Source organism: Diadema setosum, chromosome 19 (genome assembly GCF_964275005.1).
Source record: "Diadema setosum chromosome 19, eeDiaSeto1, whole genome shotgun sequence".
In the NCBI taxonomy this organism is placed as follows: domain Eukaryota; kingdom Metazoa; phylum Echinodermata; class Echinoidea; order Diadematoida; family Diadematidae; genus Diadema; species Diadema setosum.
In genome coordinates this window covers 512526-536489 of record NC_092703.1, presented here as the reverse complement: position 1 = coordinate 536489, position 23964 = coordinate 512526, and the positions used below count along the sequence as shown (strand labels likewise).

General features: G+C 38.6%; 1 protein-coding gene across 1 annotated transcript in view; it reads left to right on the top strand.

Moving 5' to 3' along the window:
• LOC140242867 (serine-protein kinase ATM-like) overlaps positions 1-23964 on the top strand; it is a 70190-nt gene that overhangs the window by 13752 nt on the left and 32474 nt on the right. Inside the window, exons 15-33 of the mRNA XM_072322613.1 lie at positions 870-1125; positions 1525-1650; positions 2327-2566; positions 3028-3241; positions 4348-4541; positions 5292-5327; positions 6248-6330; positions 6924-7088; positions 7968-8195; positions 9311-9410; positions 10069-10239; positions 11920-12083; positions 12730-12979; positions 18234-18470; positions 19170-19481; positions 20449-20664; positions 21382-21529; positions 22145-22255; positions 23062-23242. Coding sequence (XP_072178714.1) covers positions 870-1125; positions 1525-1650; positions 2327-2566; positions 3028-3241; positions 4348-4541; positions 5292-5327; positions 6248-6330; positions 6924-7088; positions 7968-8195; positions 9311-9410; positions 10069-10239; positions 11920-12083; positions 12730-12979; positions 18234-18470; positions 19170-19481; positions 20449-20664; positions 21382-21529; positions 22145-22255; positions 23062-23242 — 3432 coding nt within the window. The remainder of the gene's footprint in view (positions 1-869; positions 1126-1524; positions 1651-2326; positions 2567-3027; positions 3242-4347; positions 4542-5291; positions 5328-6247; positions 6331-6923; positions 7089-7967; positions 8196-9310; positions 9411-10068; positions 10240-11919; positions 12084-12729; positions 12980-18233; positions 18471-19169; positions 19482-20448; positions 20665-21381; positions 21530-22144; positions 22256-23061; positions 23243-23964) is intronic.

The following is a 23964-nucleotide window of genomic DNA, read 5'->3' as shown; positions in this document are numbered from 1 at the left end:
TGGTTGATACCTGCTTGTGCAAATTTCTTGAGCAAGAATTTTTGCAATAACTTTCAATTTCTAGGAGCTTTCATCTGTTATAAGTGATGTGTGGTGTTATGAATTCAGAGTAACTGTTTTCCTTTTTGGGCTGGAGCAAATTAAAGTTACCTCTTCTTTGCCTACTGTAAAAGTGGATATTTTCGCGCGACTAATTTTTCACGCTAGGCCGGGTCAGAAGAGTTTCGCGTGTTTTTAATTCCGCGGAATCAAGACATCACGCACAGGAACGTATGGCAAGCAAAAATATTCGCGTGTTTTATTTTCGCGCTAGTTTCTGGTTGCGCGAAATGCGCGAAAATTTCAACACCGCGAAAATTTCCACTTTTACAGTATCTGTTTTACCTTGACACACTCTGAACTCACTCAGATTAGAGGTCCTGTTTACCTTTGGGAGCAGTGATTTTAAAAATGTTAAAGATATCACATTTTATGCATATGTGTACATCAGTTGTATCATAAAACATCCTACCATGTAAAACTTGCAATAAAGCCTAAAATATAGGGAGATATCACTGTTTTCCTCATTAAACCATAGCTGTGGATGGTGTAGTCTGGAAACATTTTTATTGTAACTGTTGTTCACATTTTGTATATTTAACAATACTAGATATCGATTATACTGATTCAGATTTTTACATTGGTTGTTTCTATCCCTAACTTTCATTTTAGAACTATTTTGAAGCACTAATGCTGGGTTTTTGTTTCATTTGCAAATAGTAAATTTTGCCTTTAATTGTAATACTGAGTACACCTTACACTTCCCTCAGTGTATCATCCGACACCCTTGCGCATGTACTGACTGTACTGATGGCTAAAAACTGCTGCAGCCTGCAGCCACCAGACAACATCGACTTTCTTGGCTGCACTCGGAGTGTAACGCAGTCCAGACTGAGCACCATCGCAGATCTCTACCTCAGGTCGGGATTTCACCTGCCACTAGCCAGACCAGCTGGAGGCTGTTTGAGGGGCGGGGATACAGCCACACCCTCGTCTGTGGGTGTGGTGATAACCTCCATGGTGGACAGCATACTGGAGAGGATAAGTTTTGTGACTACACAGCTACAGGACACTCAGTCCAAGGAGGTGAATGTCATCAAGATACTATCAAGTACTCTAGGGAACCACTTTTTGCTCTGGTTTTGACTTTTTATTGGATTCATCATTGTCATTGCAGAAAAATTCATACTTGTATGTCAAGGGTTACTTGTGAAGAACTTGTTGACAGCATTAAAGTATGCCATTTGGAATGATGCTGTTCTGATGTACAACAACAAAATATCAAATTCTTAACTGAAGTCATTTATTCAAATTAATAATTCTTGCATCAAGTTAGTTTTATTACAACTCATATTCACTCCATTATTCCACACTGCAACAAAATTTACTGATGTCCATATCACTCACACCATAATTGGCTTTTTCTCCTTCATCTTTTTCTGAATTTTCTGCTTCCTCTTATCCTCCTTTCTTCTCCCTGTGCAGGTCGACCACTATGAATCGGTTGGTCATCTGGCCAGACTGCAGGTGGCTGTGATGACCGGTGTATCCAACCATTTTCCAGAGGCATTAAAGGGAGCTCTGATGGATACTCTGACCAAGCACATCAAGGTAACTGACCAGTTCATCCAATCTGGACGTGAGGGTGTTGCCATGGCAAAGACTAACATCTCTCTCTCTTGTATCAACCTGACTCATAGAATTTGATTTAGTTATCCAGAAAATCTTCTGTGCACTTTCAGATAAACCCAAAGTTTTCAGAGCCTATCAAATATGAAAATGATATTTATAGTCTGCTGATTCAATACTTGTTGTTGTCAACCAATATGTTTAAGTAAAATATAATTATTATATGGGATAGTGGGTTGGGGGGGGGGGACTGAAGATTGACAGTTGCTATCAATAGCGGAAACTTTTGTTACAGCACAGGGTATCAGCAGCTGTACTTCAAACCAATCCTTTCATCACCTACCCTTTTTTTTTTTTAAACCACCCTTACGAAATGAAGTGGAAGAAGGATAGATAATGTCCAATGAATGTTGGTACCCACATCTACTTCCAGATGAAATGACAAATTCTTTCATCTTCCATTTGTTTGCATTGTGTGATTATCTTTTCATGTAGATGATAAAAAATGTAACAGGCAGGGTGATAAGTGTTAGGTCATTTTGGTAACTATGTGGGTAACTACCAAAATACGATGAAGAACTTGTCCTGAAAAATGTGTTTGATTACAATGAAGTCATTTTTCATGTATTTTTCTTTTTGAAAAAAAAAAAATCTAAAGGTGCTCCTCAAAAGACTAAGCGCTGGTTTGAAGGAAATGTGCACTCCCAGGACAGACTCCACCACAGACAGTGCCAAGAATCAAACACACTCCCTTCTCACCCTCACATCAGTGCTTCTGTCTCTGTACGAGTGTCAGGGAACAAACCAGAGGGAGGGTGACTGCATGGTGGCACATCTACTGAGGTCACTGACCCCCTCTGAGCTACTTGACAATCTTTTGAACTTAGTCCACAATAAGGTGAGATCTACAGATACAAGGAAGGTGCACAAGTATTGAAATGTAAAATATTGGCACTTTTATAGTGCATGTAGTTTACTTGGTGAAAACTTATACCCAGCTATCTTTTGACAAGCATGTGAAATACCCGTAGATATGATATTGGAAATGTAGAATCAAAATAAAATTCAAACAAAATGAAATGATGTTTGAAAGGAGCAAATAAATAGTGGAGCAACATGAAGAACAGTTCTTGGTGCTCATGTTGAAACCAGGCAGTCAATATTTGTTATCATTTATAAATACTGTATGTTAAACAATATGAGAATATTAAATGATTATCAGAAAATAAAATGAATGAGAAAAAAGTGATATCAAATAACTACATATGTACCAACTCTTATACATCAATATTTGCAGTCGTGTGTGCATCAGAAAGCACAATAATGCAAATGTTATGCGTCTTCAACAATCCTCTTCAGGGTTCACGCATCAGGCAGGGTTCAAAGGTCAGTGGTCGTGACCTCTTTGGTGATGCCATGGACCAAGGCTCAGACGATGAATTCCCCAGCACCCAGACACAGCGAGATCTTGATGATGAGTTTGGAGATGTCTCGACATCCACGTCGGTGATGAGGAGCACCTCAAACTCGTCTTCAGGCAGGATGGAGAAAGATCACAGTGGGACTTCCTCTGGTCAGTTTAACCCATTGAACACTAGTCCTGAGTATTGTCATGAATATGCATTTATGCAAAGTGAAAAAAAACAAACAAACTGTTCAGCCCACGTTGGGGCAGAGGATGGATCAAAACTGGGGACGATAGCGCTTGAGGCGAGTGAGGAATAAAGATTAAGTCTCGTATGGTGGTGGTGTTTCCACCATACTAAACTTTATAAGTAACAACTTCGTTTGTTTTGTTTTGTTATTTGTTTGCTGTCAGAAAAAATATGTGTGACATGTTGTGCCACCAATATTTTCCTCCCCTCCGGAATGGTATACTTGGGCTCGTCTCTATAGGAAACGTGTGATCTAGCAAAATCAGGTTGTCCTCGATGGGTCAAGCATTGTCATGTATTACTGTACACCAATGCAGTTTTCTAAAAAAAAAAGAGGCTCTGTTGAGGATTAGGATGTGACCAATACCAACTTCTGTTGAACCATGTCTAGAATTACTGTGTGTGTGTGTGTTTTTTTTTTTTTTTTTTTTTTTTTTTTGGGGGGGGGGGGTTAGAGGAGGGGAGGGGGCTTGTTAAGGCTTCTTTGCTTCGCAATGTATACATATATGCCTGTTGCACAATACTTTACAAAGCATATTGAATAAAGTTTGATGAGATAAACAAAACGTTGGCAAATCTGGAATACAGTGCACTCCTAGTATAATGAACATGGTTGTAACCAAATTTTGCTACAGTGAAGTACAAATTAAGCTTCAGGTCCCAAAAGTTATCTATGTGTCTGTATATACTTGATTTGTTTGGCTTTAACAAAATTTCCGTATAGCAAAAGAAAACTGGCAGTCCTGAGGACTTTAGGGAGTCACACGTAATATGTCATCTTTATAACCCTAATACCACTATTCCAATAACTAATCAAGAATTCATGATTGGATACCAACCATGTGTTTTGTTTTGTTTTTCAGTGTGGAACCAGGATATTAGAATGTTGCCAGAGTACTATCCATGATGTAGAAATATACCAGAAGTGACATTTCTTCCTGCTCCTCTCATATTTCTTCATAGAGTCATACATGGTTGCCTTATTTCAAGATTCTTACATTTTCTATTTTGCAATGAATGACAGGTACCCACAGTTTACTGAGTGTGGACAGACTAAGTCCAGAGGAGCAGCTGGCCATCCGATGTGCATCCCTGCTGTCAGCCTGGTGCTGGTCACCTGATACTTCTACCTCTGGTCAGCTGACCACTGCTGCTGGTAGCCGAGGGGTTAACAGAGATGTTGTCACCAAAAAAATCCTTGAAGAGCTTGATGAAGAGGTAACGTAGATTGTAATGTGAGGAAATTGTTTTTATGTAGGAGAGATGAAATTTCATGCCTAACAAGGTATTGCTTTGATGCATTGTACATTATACTGATCAAAATCTTGATTTATCCCTTTTTTGGGGGGGGGGGGTGGGGGTGTTATTTGAGATGACTATAACATTTTGATAAGGAAATCAAGTATTTTGTCTTTATTGTACTAGGACCACAGTGAAACTTAAGTTTGGTATGGAACGAGGAGAGGTATTGATGTAATTGTTAGCGTGATGGCTAACAATCTGTTGCTGAAACTTTGTGTTTAAACGCAATTCCAGAAATTAAAAAAAAAAAATCCTCATATTGCATGCAACTTTGCATTTAAACATAAGTGCCTTTGCTGACAAAGAATTTGCATTTTATTTTTGAGTGCAGACCTGAAAAATGCAACTGTCCTAAGTTAAGCGCGAAGTTGTGTTTAATTTATCCAGGCCAAGGCCATTTAAGGAAAAATAAATGCATTGTCACCACCGTTATGCTAGTATTTTGTATATAATCCAAGACAGCACAAATCCCTTGTAAGGAATGTTCATTGACTGCTAAGGTTTGTGATGAATTAGTTGCTACTTGCACAGATTCACAATAAAGTAAATACATTGCAGTGTTTGCATTAGATCTCCACGTTCATTCAAATGGATTGACTTTGATTCCTTTAATAATTTTTGTTGTTGAGTAAAGTGTTACTTATTGCTACTTGTTTTTGTTTGCAGAAATGGGATGAATCCAGTCCATATGGAATTCAGCTGGTGAGAAAAGTATTACATTTTATTGTTGAACTTGTACAACTAATAACTATACCATCTTGTGTTAGAAACCTCCGTTAGTTGTCCACAAAGTTGATGTGGTTGACATGCGTGTATTCTACAATGCTGACTAGATAGGAGAAGTGAAACCTGAACAAGCTTGAACATTGATTTCCCCTTAGTTCATAGTGATAGTCTTTTTCTTTGTAGGAGATGTTGCGTGTTGACCCATTTACTGCACATCATGAATATTGAGACAATGTGTGGTTAAAAAAAAGGAAAAAAATAAGGGATGTTTATGGACTGCAAGCCATTAATAGCAGATAAAGCCAGAATTGACTCTATTCAAGAGATGACAGTTTTGATGTTCAAACCATGTCAGAGTCAGCAGTTGTTGTCACCATAATGTACACTTGTGGTTTCAGTGGGCTAAGATGACTTTACTCCTGCACGCTACTTCATATACAGGATAGTAAGCAAGTTATCAGTTTATTTTCTTAATTCTGTTTGTTTAGTAAAACAAGCTTATAGAGAGTAGCTGATACTGCTTCTATGAAACCATGTGACTTTGCTGCATTCAAGTCTTGTTTTAGACTATGTAAGACAAATGTAAAAAAACAAAAACAAACTTCAATTGTTTATTCAGATAAGCAACTATATATGTATAAGATTCAAGATTCAAGATATATAAGATTCAAGAATATTTATATATTGCTGTACTGTATTGACCTGTGCATCACAGGAAGATTGTAACATGCTAACATGGTTTACTGTGTGTGTGAGTGAAGCAGTACGTGAATTTAATATGACTTGACTCCTGATGAGCATCTCACTGTAATTCTATAGGACTGATATTGAGGGATAGTGGAAAACTGCATTTATGTGTTGAGGATAAGCTTGATGAATATGAAACCCTCTTGCAGTTCTTTGCAGTGGCAGCAAATGTTGCATTGGACTGGACCAGAGTGGAGGATTCAGAGCTTTTGTCTGTTTTAAACGCCTGGAGGTGAGGTTGCCTCTTTCTGTGTAATATATTTGATTCGCAGTGTCTAAAGATGATGAATTCGTAAAGATAAAATTTGTGTTTACTTCAAATCTCTTGGCCACTATCCTGTGATTACTATTGTCATTATTTCGATTATGATTATGATTATATCACTATATTTGTTATGACTAATAATCATAATTATTCAATCACTTCATTATCTGTTTATACATTGAGTATTTTATTTTTTTATGCATGTACAGCTGTATTTCTATACTGATTAGTTGAAATTAGGCAACTGCAAATTAAACATACAACAAAATGTTGACTTTATGTTTGAGGAATCAAACATGTGCTTCAAAGGATGACCTTTTTATTATTGAATGTGACGAAGAGTTAGGCATGGGTCGAGATGACCACTGGCCATTTTATTAGACAGTTGGACAATCAGAAGACTTCACAGTAAATTATGAGTCATCACATGATATCCAAACTCTGTGATGGTGATGTAATCTTCTTCAAGTTACCATGATGTTGACTGACAGATGCTGGATTCAGCCATTTTGTCTTGCAGTGCAAGTAGAATCAGCCATTGTCCTCCAAATATCCCACAGAGCCCTCGTCTCAGCCAACCGCAAGGTCCAAGAGGTGTGTATGGAGGCTCTCAAGTTCCTTCACGCTGTCAGTCCTCGCCTCTCGTCCACATCAGATGATGACATGATCTCATCAGACGTCCAGGAATCTCGAGACGTGGCCGTATTCATCTTGAACGCATTCTGGTCTCTTCTCTTTCTCCTTCGTGTCTTGTTACTGTATAAGTTGTTATTTTCGCATGGGGTTAATTTCCCAAATTTCCCAAATCACAGTTTGATTGCGAATGTAACAACACATGAAAATGTTGCCATGCACTTGGGGAGTAGTGCAGCTATCATAGTGTCAGTGTAAATTCGCGAAAACAACATCTCGCTAAAATGTCTGTGACCTCATTCACCGAAAAAAAATATCTGTGTGCGAAAATAACAGCTCATACAGTACTTGTCGCACCAGAAAGATCTGCTTGTCTGTTTGTTTGTTCAATGGTTAGAAAAATTAGAAATGAATAATATGTTGTTTGTTATGCTCTTCATCTCTAAGAGTAGGAAAAGAATGTTTACTCCTATAGTATTCATCTACTAGCCTTTTATCAATCCGTGCACAGAAGACAAACCTAAGCACCTTCATGATAAAACCTCCAAGCAACTTCGCCTTGATGTAAAAGTAGGATGTTTTGATATACCCTATTCAGGTAAAGGGTACAGGTGATTGCCATGATCATGTTACAACAAAGATTGTTCAGAATGCGCAATTTAATATTCCTTGACTGCTTGGTTCAATATGTGCACTTTGTGGTAAAGAACAAATTTTTGCTGGGCAACTTGATGAAAAGTCAAAAAATCATGGTTAGGTTCTTGCAACATATTTGCCATTTCAACTACTACAACAAAAACTGCACATAGGGATGCAGGCACTGTGGATGCTAGAATGTGTCTGCCTCATATCTAAGAGTGTGTCCTCTTGATTTGTAGAATTTCTTTTTTTCATCAATGCATGTCTCGGTTTGAATCGATGCTTTGGAGTATAATACAACTCTACTTCCTGCTGTATATGTACATCTTAAGGCAACTAAAGTCATCCTACTCATCCCCTGTGAAACGCCAACTGGCTGTGTGCATAGAAGCTTTCATCAGGGCTGACCCTGAAGGTGAATGGACTATAATGAGGTCAAAGGGCAGAGAGAAAGGTCAAGGAGACTCTGATGAGAGGTCAAAGGTCAAGACAAAGTTCCCAAGCCTCCTGCGGGATGGTGCCCATGAGATTCGTATGCACATGACGTCAGCTGTGGGCTGGTAAGTCTTCTGGCAAACCTATTTGTTATGACAATGTTCAGAGAGCTGAGATGAAAACAGCTGCTGTGTTTTCATACCCTTACTTTTCACATCCTCTCTAGTTTCTGTTTGCAGTCGTGATGAATTCTTTTGCTTCATTCTCACTGTGTGGGGTTAGTTTTGAGTGAGTAGCTATAGAAGCTCACCACATCCTGTTAGTTCTGTACCATTGTTTGTGTGTGTGTTTTGTGCCCTAAATCTAAAGTTACAACTACAGAAATAAACCGGTTTGTTCAAGATGTAGGGATGATGCAAGGGAAGTGAAAATGAAAGCTTAAAATGCAAAAGACTTCGAACCTAGTGAGCCCCATTCTTGTTTCACACACAAGAAAAACACAAACAAACAAACAACAACATGCAGTTAATTCTGCTTACATTAAATCTCTTAAGACTAAAAAAAGAAACTTTTGACTTTTGATTGGGAAAATTTGACTTATGCAGGATAAACAAACAAAAAAAAAAAAACAGAAGAAAAATAAAGGATGAGTCCGGAAAAGATGTTTGACCTAGGCGATATTTGACTAATGAATGTTACTTTAACTTAAGCAGAGTTTAGTGTAATAATATCTCTTGTATGTTGAATGTGTAAGAAGGATGAAGCAGTGACTTCAGTCAAGCTGTGGTAGGTATATTTAGTGAGATGAACTGCTGGAGTCTTATTTAACCATGGCAGACAGGAAAGGGTGATGTTAGGAAAAATGGAAATGATATACTGTATTCAACATAATATTATATTTTGCAAGGTTCTTAATATTTTCATGATTTTTTGCAAGTTGGGTGCCATTTGCAAATTTAACAACAAGCAAAATTATCACCCTATAACTCTCTACATGAATGTGATGTGCATGTGTACATTTCTGTGGTCATTACTGTACTCCACGATCACAAATCTAACCACCCACGAAATTGTAAGTCCATATTTGTGAAAAAAAAAAAATAGACTTGCTAGATATATGGCATATACAGTACACTTGGGTAGCCGCATTAGCCTTAAATTGGAAAGAAGCCATGCTGTTGAATGAGATGAATTTACAGGTCTGCTACATGGAGTTTTTAATGTCACTGTTGTTTTCCAGCCTCTTCTATAGAAGTCCTGCTCATCCTCACAAGTCAGACATCCAGAATCAGGTGTTTGATACTATCTACCAGACACTGCAGGAGGCTATGGAAATTCCTGTAAGTCTGTGATTTCTTTTGATTTCTTATCAAACTCTTACCTATGAAGGAAACGGTTGTGTCAGGATTATTTCTTGCATGAAATGTGTAATTCATGTGTGTAATGTATTTGCAGGTCTTGCTGTCATTTGATGTGCATGATGGCAGGCCCACATGCACTCACTGAACTACAATAGTGAGTTTATCACCATGCTTGTATTCAATTTGATATTCCATGGCAGGTTTACTTCCCTTTGCAGGTTTTTTTAAAAAAAAAAATTTAAATGATGTTTGAGCTATACATACAGTAGTATCACCTTACTCAGTGAAACTTTTCACTCTTAATTGATATTGTATTATATGTTACATTAAATTATGTATATGTTCTCCATTTTTATGTATTCTTCTGTATTCTTAAGTGTTTTAACTTTGTAATCTTCTATACTCTGATCGTTTTATGTATACGCCGGTCCCTTAGTAGAATCATTGACAAACTGTAAGGACTACCCTGCTAGAACATTGAATGAATAAATAAATGAATAAGTTATCTCTCTCATCTCTTGTAAACAATTGTGTATTGCATTGTGTGGTCATACTGTGTAAATGTCTTTTTTTCTTTATAGTATCTTATTCACAAACCATCACTCTTTGTCTTTCTCCTCCCGTGTGTCATTTCTAGGATGGCCTCACTGGATCAGAAGCGAGGGAGGAGGCTACAAATCGCAGGGCCAGTCTCTTGCTGACCCTGGCTAACATTGTGGTCGTGAGTCCAGTTTGTGAGAAGAAGGCCATCTTTGCCCTGCTCCAAACCACTCAGATCAACCAAATGTCCACTTCTCTACTGGCCAAGGTCAGTGGGAATCAAAAAAAAATTTAAATCAACAATGACAGCAAAACAATCCAATATACAAACTAAGCCCTGTTTTAAGGAGCCCAATGAAAAAAAATGAAAAAAATAACTAGTTAAAAAGGTAGTTTCACTTCTGACAGCTGAAACTGATTATATTTACATAGTACTACTCGATGTCTTTCATGTACGAGGGGTTATTATCTTCAAATATGAGGGTATGAGGGTATATCCTTGGGGGATGATACTTTGTGTGGATTTTAGGGTCACAGGGTGAAAGGTCACAGGTTATTTTATGAAAAAAAAAATTGAAATTTCATGTTTTTCTCCATATCTCGCAAATGGTTCAAGGTATCTTCATGGAACTTAGTATATATGCTTGTACCGATGGGCAGTGATTATCTAGGGAAGTTGGGGGTCATGGGTCAAAGGTCAGGGGTCAAAGGTCAAGGTCAACTCCTCAAAATATAACTACTTTCCTTATATTTATGCAATGCCTGAAGGATTTTTTTAAAACTTGATCTATGCATGTATAACCCAATATATATTCTGTGGGAAGTTTCTTGCCAAAAGGTCAAAGGTCAAAGGTCAAGTGAAAGTGCTAAATTGCACTTTTTCCTCCATATCTCAAGAATAACTCAAGGTATTGTCATGAAACTTACATATTTATGCATGTTCTACCTAACAGTGATTCTCTTTGGAACTGTGGGGTCAAAGGTCAAAGGCCAGGTTTCGATAATACTATTTTACCATTTGATACTGAAATTATACTTTTTCTCAATACCTTGAAAATTGCTCAATGCATAAACTTGTATAAGGGTCAAAAGTCAAGTGAAAATCATCAGTTCCCCCAAATACCTGCACTCTGACGTTTTAATCATTCATCCAATTGAACCTAGTTCTAGGAAAGTGAACATTCAGCACATTTGTGGCAAACCTGTCATTTTAATATTTTGCCAATTGTGTGAAACTGTCATCACACATTGTCAAGACATTGTACTATAGACCTATTAGGAGAACCATGTATTATGGCGGAGGCATACACCAGTCGCCGTAGCGACATTTCTAGTTCATATCAAGTATTTGTCATATAAAAGCTGACAGTGTTGAAATAAGTAGGATTCAAAGAAATAAATTTAAATCATATGTGTGGCAAGTGCCCCATTATTAGATAATAATATATGTGACCCGCTACAACAAAAGGATCCTAAAGTCGCTGACGGGTGAGCCGAGAAAATAGAGTTTGAAGTCAGATCACCAAAATCTGTCAAAACGTTCGGATTTCTGTTATTAACATACTTTTGCAGTCTAATGTATCTTCTATCATCTGCCGAAATTTCAAAGATAAATGATCAAAGGAAAGGCCTGAAAATAACATTTTTCTGGGCCATGCTTGGCTCGCCCGTCTGCGACTTTAGGATCCTTTTATTGTAGTGGGTCACATTTTGTCTTCATTTTTTGTTTTATTGAGGTCAACATAAACTTGATAGTATAAAGTGGTTATTTTTTGTATGAAATGTGTTGGTTAATAGATTCAGTACATTAAACCAGTAATTGTTGTGTTAAAAAATACCACAAATAAACAATGGGACCCTATTAGTAAATAATTTGGCCCAAAATTTGTCTCAACCAGTAACTAGTTTAATTTTATTTTGCCTTGTGTCACATTTCTTCTTGTTGAAGGTGTTAGACTGTATAGCCCAAAGCATACCATCCTGTGAGTCTGGGCTGGAACTCACCAAACTGAACCTCAGCTACCTGGTACATCAGTGGCTGCAGGAAAATTATGTCATTGGGAAATTTCCTTACGCCCTTCTAGGATGTTCCTCCACCAAAGACTTCTTAAGGTGAGGTGTTTGATGGCATAGCAACAGCTTCAAAGTATTCTCTTTGTTAAACCATTCTGGAGTTGAGTACACACTGTGACATTTGTGGTCATAGAGGGCAGTTTGCCATCAGAGAATTGCAAACTTTTCTTAATACAAACCTACCTATACTCATCAAAGCATAACCAGGGACTTGCTTTACAGCTCTGATAGCTTGTACTCCAACAAGTGTTGATATACTTTTATTTTGATATGTGTTCACCAGAACTATGTATATTGTCACGTTTACTTTCATACCTCCTTTTCGTGGTACCAGAAGAATATGTATTTCACATTCACCTGTTCATTATGTACTGTATGTTTGTTTCTTGATTCCAGAGTGATGTTAGAATGATGTCAAGAATCTCAATTCTAGCTGTTTGACATCTACATGACATTGTGACTGTACGTAGTAGTAGTTCATAGGAATGCAGTCATAATGACCCTTTTGCCCTCAAGAAAAAAAAAAGGTAGAAACCTACTTGTGCAACTGCACATTACAACATATGAATCATGCTTATTATATTTGTTCAATTTTTGATGTCAGGAGAATCTCTTCATTATACAAGACAGCTATCTTGAGTCTTAACAAGCCAAAATTTTCTTTGCTTTGAATTAAATATTCCAGGAAGCATCACACGACTATAGTACCACACCTCGCCACAAGGAAAGAATTTGATGTTATACAGTCCATCGCAGAGGATCTAAACATGGAGCTAGCTTCACTCCTGAGGGCGTCCTTCCCTCGGACCATTGCTAGCCTCCTACCCCTACTGGCTCACAGTGATGAGAGTGAAGAAGACAAGGGAAAACAAGAAGAGAGAGCTGCTTGGGCCGTGCTGTGTCTTGGAGAGCTAGAGACGGCTATCGGGAAAGATGTGAGTTTGTTCTCTGTGCTCAATGTATTCATCTGTGTATACGTGCAGGAGATATCGTTGTCCCTATGGAATACAACACTTGTGATATGTATACAATGTTTCATATTTATACAGCGATTCTTATGCTACTGAATTTACCTGAAAATGTACTCCTTTTCTAAAGTGATAATTTTGCTATGTGTGTAATTTCTTGGTAATTTATTCTTGGCAAAGGAATTTCAATCAAAGTGCCATTTGGGTTATAGTGCTCAAGCACAGAAGTGTTTTTCAAAAAAATGGTGAGATTCAATTTTTGCATGGTACATGTATCGCTTGATACCCACAAGTTTCAGTATGCTGTTCATGCATATATCAGGTTCTAGGAACAGTACCCCCTGGGCAACCACCCTCCGGATAACTACCACCCGGATAATTACCCCCCAGGAAAATTCCCCCCTAGGGCAACTACCCCCCGGACAGCTACCCTCCAAGGGCAATTACCCTCCAGGGTAATTACCCCCTAGGACAACTACCCCCCGGACAACTACCCTCCTAGGGCAATCACCCCCCAGGGCTATTTCCCCTTAGGAAAACTACCCCCTGGATAACAACCCCTCGGATAACTACCCCTGGATAACTACCCCCTCGGATAACTACCCCCTGGATAACTACCCCCCGGAGAACTACCCCCTGGGTAACTACCCCTCGGAGAACTACCCTCTGGATAACTACCCCCCGGAGTACTACCCCCTGGGTAACTACCCCCCGGAGAACTACCCCCTGGATAACTACCCCCGGATAACTACCCCCGGATAACTACCCCCCGGATAACTACCCCCCGGATAATTACCCCCCGGATAATTACCCTCCGGATAACTACCCCCCACATGATTACCACCAGTATAATTATCCCCAGGTTAACTACCCCTTCCTCCGATAACTAGACCCCATATAACTTCCACCCGATAACTACCCCCTCCGATAACTTCCCGTGGATGATTACCCCGGATAAGTAGGCCTATAACTCCCCCTCCCCTATATAACTATCAAAAGGAAAATTACCCCCAGGACAGTGCACCAATCAATTACCTCCTGGATAACTACCTCCCGGGTCATTGCCCCCCCCCCCCCCCAAGTTTTACTTTTAATAAAAAGAATATTGTTAGTACAGGAAACGAAGTTCTTTGTATCATTTGCCAGGAATCACGGAGATGCCATACTGATACTTCATCTTATGAAAACAACATCTTAAGGATTTACGATATGTATCGTTTGCATTTAGGACGATTTATGTACAAGCTTAATTCCTCCCTTCTGTATTTTGACTCTATGTTCATCAAAAACGAAACTGTCCCTGCATATCCTACCCGGTAATCCAGTAAATGTCAATGCCTTTAACCAAAACTATTTTCGCTAAATCTGTATTTTCTTTTATTGTTCCGAAATTTCGGATTTCTCTTGATAGTAGTATAAAAGAAGTTTTAAGTTTGAATGCCTTTACCATTGAACTAAAGACATTTTGAAGAAATGTTACACTTCACTTTTAGCATTTTTTTTAAACCACAATCGTCTATCGTTTACCACAACTCCATGTAGCACTTCTTTATTTTGAGGAGCTTATATCTCATACCTCACGTGCCCTGGTTTTGACCCATCATCTTCATCTTCCCTCTCGCTTTTCTCTGTCCATGTACCGTGAAGGTAGTCTATTCCTGTCATTCATTACTCACCTTTCCTCTTTCTCTCATTACAAGGGATGTATCTCGTGTGTGTTCATGTGCAGTGCACTCCCGTTAGGACGAAATGCCCAGGACCGACAGTTGTTTGTTTGTTTGTTTGTTTGTTTGTTTGGGTTTTTTTTTCGTTTTAGCGAAATATCGTTATAATAATATGCAATGTATAACGAAAAGAAGGAAACCACGCATAAAAATAAATTTCTGTTTGTTGAATCCTCATCATACGCTGGAAAGCTATGTGAAATGGGAGAGTACCTTTTTAATTTCGTTTAAATATTACATTTTAAAAAGAGCATAAAGTTGTTTGTGTCACACATGTGTAGAAAATGACGGTGTAGGATTTGGTTACAGTTCGATATTCCAAAGGTTATTTATTATTTTTTTTTTTACTTAACTACGTTACTCCGAAGGCTCCTTATTCCGAAGTTTTGCCATTCCCGGGATTCCGATGGTTTGTTTATCTGAAAGTTCGCATTTCCGAAGAATCATTATTCCGAAAGTTCATAATTTAAGTTAAAATTATATATTGTTCATTTTCCGAAGGTTCGTTGATCTGAAAATGAAATGAGGTTCGTCATTCTGAAGGTTAACTATAAATTAAAAAAAAAAAATGAGAAAGGTTCACTATTCAGAAAGTTCGTTGTTCCGAAGGCTTTTTCATCCGAAATGAAATAAGGTTCGTTATTCCGAAGAAAGTTTGTTAATGAAAAAAAAAATAGACAGGTTAGTTATTTCGAAGATTTATTTATCTCAAGACGATTATAAGGATTGCAATTCTTAAGTTTTGTTAGTGTACTCACCTTTTTCCACCATGGATTAACGATTCTTTTTGTAATGTTCCGATTAACGAACGTTTAGAATTCCTATCATTTTCGGACTAACGAACCGTATAAGAATAAGAATAAGAACCATATTTTATCATGGGATTAACGAACCTTTGGAATAACGCCAAAATGTGCTTAATATTTCATTTCCGAACTATTACGGACATTTAGTTGTATCAAAATCTGTGTGTTTTGTATCAAAGGACTTCGGAACAATGAAACAAACCTTATCTGAATTCAGATTATTGTATTACAATAACGCAAGTTCCCCTCGGAAACTGTGCGTGATACACGGAGTGAACATACAATGATGTGAAGCGTTCGCTCACGCATGCAGAGACGCTATAAAAATGCTTGTTCCGCTACGCATTTTCGAATGCGATCCGCATTTCGTTGTAAAGGAGCACATTTCTTTTGTTTTTCTTTGTCAGTGGCGCTCAGAAAAGACTGCGTGGTAACGAAAATTTGGTTATAACCGTCTTCGTTATAAGCGAATTTTGTACCATAGACTTTAATGGCGATAATTTTGGGACCAGAAGTTTTGCTTCGTTATAACGAAATTTCGTTATAACCGTGTTCGTTGTAACGGGAGTTCACTGTATCTTTATTTGTGTACTTCGTCTCTGTCTTAATTTGCTTTCTTTGCATTGTTTCATCAATTTTGTAACTATTTTACTGTTATACCGTTAACGCTCATTTCAGAATTGCCCTACTGCATCATTGGGCATTAACAACTAGTACTTATCAAGGATGTGGGAAGAGATTGTCACCTCCTTGGTATGATCACCGCGGAGCATTACCTCCCTTGACAATTACTCCTTATTAAAATTAGGCTCCAACCAATCACCCCTCTTACAGTAACTCTCCCCCAGAAAATTACGTCTCTCATTTTTATTTTCGAACAACGTTTGCTATTTGAATTGGAAAAAAAAAACCAACATTTTTTCATATCGTCTGGTTTTAGTCGAGACCTAACTTCAGGTTTTAAACATCTTTTGGGTGAGATAATTAGAAACCCCTTACAAAATATTAAAGAGCATGTTATTCCAAGAAGGTTTCATATTTTTGTGAAAAAAAAAGCCCTCTTGAAATGGCCGGGATAAAACAGAGCAGCCGTATAATGCAAAAAGGATTCTGTCAACTACAACTCTCTATAGATCTATTCAAAAAGAGGGTGCAGGACAAAAGACTTCGTTAACAACTAGGGGAGTTTTGTAAAAAAAAAAAAAACCAAACAAACAAACAAACAAAAAATACCGTTAAACTCGTAATATTTTACTCTTTCTAATCAGACTAACTTATATTTGAACTTGATTTCAGTGTCGAGAACATTTAATTTGAAAACTAGCACAATTCTACTTGTATGTAAAACAAGCTGTAATTTTACTCTTATGACAGATTAGGGCACCGTTTGATAAAAGTTGCCAGTTATGACATCTTGTTAGTCTCTAATAATTTCAATAAAACCATGGGTTCTGCTTGATTGATAAGCTCAAGTCACTGACTTGTTACCATGGACCTGCTTTGATCGACCTACAACGAGTGGTAATTGTGTGGAACTGACAGCTTATCAGGACTGATAACTTTTATAAAACCGTGCCCGGATCCTATCAGAAATTATGGCTTTAATCGAAGGGTCCCTCGCTAATGTTAAGGGAATATGAATTGCAGTGCAATCAACTCTCCTTTTCTTATGTTTATCGTCTAATGTGTTATAACGGTAGAAAATGACAAGCCAAAAGAGTAAATGATGACAGTGTAAGAGAAAGGTGCATCTTCTGATATGGTGTTATGAACTTATGGAAAAATTACAACGGGTGGTAACTTTCGGGGGCGGGGTTCGGGGTATGGTTAAGGGGGGGGGGTAGTAATCTGGGTGGTATTTATCCTGGGGGTAGTTATCCGGGGAGTAATTATCCGGGTGGTAGTTATCCGGGGGGTAATTATCCGGGGGTAGTTATCCGGGGGTAGTTATCCGGGTGGTAGTTATCCAGGGGGTAGTTATCCGGGGGGTAGTTACCCAGGGGGTAGTTATCCGGGGGGTAGTTATCCAGGGGGTAGTTATCCGGGGGGTAGTTATCCAGGGGGTATACATCCGGGTGGTAGTTATCTGGGGGGTAGTTATCCGGGGGGTAGTCATCCAGGGGGTAGTTACCAAGGGGGTAATTATCTGGGGGGTAGATGTCCTAGGGGTAATTGCCATTGGGGGTAGTTGCCCTAGGAGGGTAGATGACCGGGTGGTAGTTGTCCTAGGGGGTAATGGCCCTAGAGGGTGATTGTCCTAGGAGGGTAGTTGTCCGGGGGGTAGTTGCCCTAAGGGGGAATAGACCTGGTGGGTAATTATCCGGGTGGTAGTTATCCGGATGGTGGTTGCCCAGGGGGTAAGTGCCCGGATACGATATATCATGCTGGCAACCCAGCCAGTAAATCTTATATATTTCTGACATGGCATGCAGTCAAATTTCTCTTGAGCTGAATTATGAAGCAGTCAATATTTGTTTTATATGCCAATCAATGGTAAGCCATCACCAAGACCTCTGTATGGTTCCAGACTGGCTACAGTCTAACTGCATCATTAGGCCTTTACACAAACTTATTATCTCTTCCTTGAGCTATTAAAGTCACACTGTACAGTAAGCAGAGTATATTGGTGACATTTTATCTTTGTTTTAGATGCTGTTTTAGTCTAAGAGTTTTCTTTTGATTTACTCCCAGACTCGTGATGCTTGGATCCACGCCCACCTAGACTCCATTGTGGTCGAGCTTCTCACGATGCTTCGAGAGCCCTGTGGTAGATCCAGCGAGTCTTCCAGATTTACCACTGACTGTGACCCTGAGCCACACCCTCCCTATTTCTCCACCTATGTCATCCAAGCTACCCTTGACTACCTGACAAAGTGCCATGCTGGAGGAAGTTCACTCACCCTTATCTCACTCCTCTCTAAAAGCCATGTGAGTTGGATGACCTCAGTTTGCTGGACATAAACTTAGCCGGGGGGTGTTTCATAAAGCTGTTCTTAAAGTTACAAACAACTTAAGAATGACTGGTGATCAGTTTTTGTGCTGATTTACTGAAATTCTGATAAGTATAGTATATCAGATCTGATCACCAGTCGTTCGGAAGTCGTTCGTAACTTTAAGAACAGCTTTATGAAACACCCCCAGTATGCATAACCAATGACGACTGGTGACTTTCATGACTTATAAATGTGATGCATAGTTATTAATTGATGGTATGTGGAAGCAAACTTGTAAATTTGGTTTAATTTGGTGCAAAACACACAAGGCATACTACACTGAGTGTATTTTAAACTGAGTGTATTTCAAGCTTGCCTATGCAAAGAAAAATTTAGCACAGCTCTAATAAATAATGACATGCATGCTCAACTCTCTTGTGGCTATTATACAATGTACATTGTAGTAGGTATATCTACAACTAACTTGTGGCTATAGTAAGTTTATTTACAACTAACTTGTGACTGTCTTGACTGACCACTTCACCAAGTTCATGTTTCATAAATTGAAAGCATAGTCACATGATGTGAATGCACACTTGTCATTGGCTGCCTTCTTGAACTTGTCCAGTGATATTGCATAGCATGTGTAATGATATGATCCTTGAGTTTTTATCAATTTCTCATCACCCTACAGGACAGCATTCAGAAAGTACTTCTAGAGCTTCACATCCGCATGGCCAAGTCCTGTCAACCCCATGAACATCACAGGCTCCTCCTGGCTTACCGCCTCTTTGCTCTTCTCCTGGTGCGAGAGCTGGGTACCACTCTGGGTGGTTCCTGGGTCTTTGTGCTGCAGGACCTGGTCTACACGTTAGTTCACACCATTACCAGGAGTCAGACTGGGAGCCTTGAAGGTTTAGGGGTGGGGCAGGTTTCGAGCCTGGTCCCACCCTGTCTAGACCTCCTGCATCGTCTCAGTGAGGTCGCCATGGAGAAGTGCACTGATGTAAGCATGCATAGTTGTTGGAGATGGGGGACAGATGAACTGTAGTTTCCCTCTCTGTTTCTCTCTAAAAAAAAGACTGATATACTCAAATTTTTCTTTCCTTAAGGCCATTTGCATACTACAAGTTCCTGGGACAAAGCTTAGGCAGGTGTATGAAATCTGATGTGGTAAAATTTTGTCTTTCACTATCTGCACAATTACAGTTCATGTTCTGGTTGACTTTTCTAAACAACATCAAGTTATTCAAATTCATGAAATTCTTCCGTCGAGATGTTTTCATTGCAACTGATTGCCAAATTGCCCGACATCGACGTAAATAATTTACGTCGATGTAGGGCAATTTGGCAATCAGTTGCAATGAAAACATCAAGTTATATGGTGAGGCAAAACAAAATTGTTTCATCAAATTGAATGTGTAATGAAATGGTATGAATTTCCAAAGTTTCATTTATTTTCCCCCTGAAGAATGATATTCCCACATACATTGTATTCAAGGTAGATGAGGAGATGATATCCTCACCCTGCAATTCTGCTATTGGTTGCTTGCAAAAAATACTCTGACAATGAATTTTTTGTTTTTGTCAATGATATAGCAGCTATGACCCCTCCAAAGGATACCATTGCTGGGTGATTACAACACTTGATATTAAGCCAAGGATTACATTGTTTTTTATGTTTCATTTCACAAAAGGAAATTATGTATGAATACTTGTGTTGAAGTCAGTGGGAGATTTATTCATTGATGGTTGCAAAGTAAGCTAGGCATGAGAAGTAAGTATGAATTTATTTTAAAAGGTAACAGGAGAATCAGAAGAATGCTGATGCAAATTGATGAGTCATTTCGATTAAATCTGTGACATTTTGTAGGATTTCATGTGATACAACCTTCATGTATTGGTTACCATTGTAAGTTTCTCACAAAACCAGGCCTAGAAGTCCATTTTCCGTGATGTTTGTTTCATGACAGGAATTCACCAATCATGTCAGTGTCATTCTGAGGGCTGTCGTGCCATTGGTGGATTGTAGTAATGATGTCATCAGCAGAGAAGCGAGTTCATTGGTCCAATTACTCATTGAGAAGAGCAGCCGCACACAACGTGCAATGCTGCAGTATACCAACCCTCTCCCTGCCAAGATGCGCAAAGCAAGGGCGCTTCTTGCTCAGTCGTCCCGGGATTCTGAGGTACTTGATACTTCTGTAACTGGAACTTTAGTGAACTCAGATAGTTATCGACTGAATTGACTTGAAGTCTTCTTGGGTGTGCTCTCTTATTCTGCCTCAAGAATAAGTTGTCCCATCAACTATTTTGTTTTGTTATGACAGAATTTTATTTGTGTATTTGTTACATGTAACATCATAACTTAGAAGAAAGTAATGTGCACCCTGACATGATAATTCTGTGTATTCCTACATGTAGTTCTGACTTGCGAAGCCGTTTTTTAAGCAGTTTGTTGAAATACCAGTGTGAGAACAAATGAATGAATAAAAGATTGAATAATGATATGACACTATGATATTTATTAATGAATGAGTAAATGAGTGGGTGATAAATAATGGCAAAAAAAATGACCAAAAAGTGTTGCAAAAGTCAGTCAATATTTATGCAGTGATGCTCCAGTCAAACACCAAGGCTATTGTGTGATACAAATGGAAATAGGAGTATTCACTGACAGTTAGTTCTATGTTCTGTCTGTTGACTGTTGAAGGAAACCAGGATATATGATGTCAGCGAACAAAGCATAATGACCGTTAAAACACCATTTCTAATGGCTTTGATATGATTTGTTTCTCTCTCATGCTTGTTATTGCCATGTATAATAATTATAGATATCATTTACAAAGCGCCTATAACTAAAGTTTCTATTTACATGTATGTACCATTGACTCTTGCTTCGATAGAATTGTGACTTCAGTCAGGAGGTCAGCTATTTTCTGAGGAGTGGCGGTCAGCAGGGTAAGGGTCATACCCCAGAAGGACTGGACAGACTCCGTGGTCACCTTGCCTCCAGGAAGGCCGAACTGGCCGAGCTGCTCACTAAATATGCAGGTAGTTTTACACTAGACAGTCCCATAAACAGAGTCTATACACAGAACAATAGTATATTTTATTTCGGGAGTCTCGAAAGAGACTACAATGAATAATGAGTAATAATAGGAGAGCCCGCACGCACATCCAGCAATACGTTCGCCTTTCGTTCCAGCCGACAGATTAATCGCCAGAATTTACCTTCTCGCGAGGTAATTTTGCTTCACCGGTCACTGATTTTGCTACAACACACATTTCCCATGGACACCTGCCCAAAGTATACTCGGTACTCGTCTTCAACGGGTTAATAATGGCTGATCCAACTTGGAGATAAATGTGAGGATCACAGAAGTGATGCAGCTCTTTGAATACATGTATGTAATAAACACAAACAAAGGGAAACTGACCAGAAATGTATGTAATTCATATGTGAAAAATTGAGCAAAGAGAATGGAATTCCATTGGGATTTAAACCGAAGATATCTGGATGCTAGCCCAGTGCTCTACCAACTGAGCTGTAGAAAGCCCTTGTACAATGTGCAATGTTTATTCCTATGTAGTACTGTCGATATACTTTCTTGCCTTTATTGTAACTTTGTGTAATATATACAAGTGTACCATCACTTTCACCTCCAGGGGATTCCAGCACCAGTCTGCTGCCAAGGCTCATCTGTGAACTGGTGTCAATTTGTGGCAGTTGCCATGACAGCCCAGATAAAGAAGCACGGATGCTGATAAGTGGAGCTGGTAATAAGAATATTTCTCTGTGTGTTACATTAGATATAGTGGGAAGTAAAATTATTGTTCATCAAACACATGCAAGTGCATTGCACTCTACTTAGTGACAGATTTGTCATCATTCAAATTGAAAGTTTTTTTTTTCTCCTCCGTGTGAATATCAAAGTGAGGATTATGTACCCATACAAAGTGATGAGATTGATGTTCTGAGGTGGCAATGGAGATGATGGTGTCGAGGCAAGACCTACCCTGTACTCCTTTCAAGCAGGCATTCCTCCACATAGCAATTGATAAAGAAGCTGTGTACAATAAATAGAATAATGTTGAAATACCTGTTGCAGATAAAGTTGTTACACTATACTTCTGGTTAATAGTAAACCTACATTTCTCATTAATACTATACCAGTCAATAAACCATTGATCATTTTGGAGTAGAAGTGATTTATGATACTGTTATAATCTTTGTTTTATAGATATAATTTTCTTTTTAAAAATGCCCCATAGAGTTGCACATCAAACACAAATGGCTCATAAGACATTCAACTAAGTCAGCACATACATGTCAATACATACACAAAAGAGGCATGGAGAATTTAAATGATGAGATGAAATGCCAGTACCAGTTTATGCATGAGACGCATTATTTGTATTTCTTTGTGAATAAAGAAAGAGACTTTACTTTGGGGTTAGGTGATGCAAAAGGACAAATTTGTGTTTTGGCCTGACCTTTACCCTCTGTGTTAGCCTAGGAATACATTAGATGTGAAGGAGACACTATGTCCTTAGATACTTTCCATTTGTCCATCCCAATGCAGCCAAGTGTCTAGGTGAGATAGGAGCACCAGATTTATCCATGATAGCCATCAAGACCGGTCAGCAGGAGGACAATGCCAGCTATGGGCCAGCGGTCAAGGCCTTCCGTGAGGCTGGAGACACCGTCGGAGCAAGGAATGCCGTCATTCTTCACCTCTTGAAGGATTACCTCACTGACCCATGGTGAGAATGATGGCCACATGATGAGATGTTTGCACAGATTCATTTGCTTCAGTATAAATTGGTTCAGACAGCATACTCCTCCATTCTCTTGATGAACTTCCAACTCTTCCCAGACCCATCTCAAACCTAAGGCTAACACAAAAACATTTGTATGATGTATTTTTTTTTGTGTGTATGATGACTGATATTGATAACTGCTGGACTTTTTAACTTCCCTTTATGTACATCATTGTTCTACATGATTTTTACTTGCATTCACCTACAGTAGTTTCAAGATTTACACATGATGTTAGCCTGTACAGCAAAGGTCTAAGATAAACTGATAGTGCACAAGACTGCCATAAAGAGGCCCTGTATGGACCCTGACCAGTAGTCAAAGAGTATGGAAGCACATTGCCACTTTTTGCTGATACAGGGATCTATAGGATTTCATTTAATGACTTGATTCTCTTTTTTGAGTAAATGTACATATATAAGCAAGCAAACAAACACATTATTACAAAGTGAGTTAAAACAAAGAATATGAACCTTAAAATGTAGGATTTACTGGATAGGATTAAGTTGTGTTTAATACATTGATGCGCAGATTTGTTTAGCATTTAAAGTAATCAATACAGCGTAAATGTCATAGAATATGTCGCAGATAGTGAATAGACTTTCTCTGATTGCATATATAAAAAGAAAATAACAGACAGTATACATGTAATTTTGTAATTTTCAAA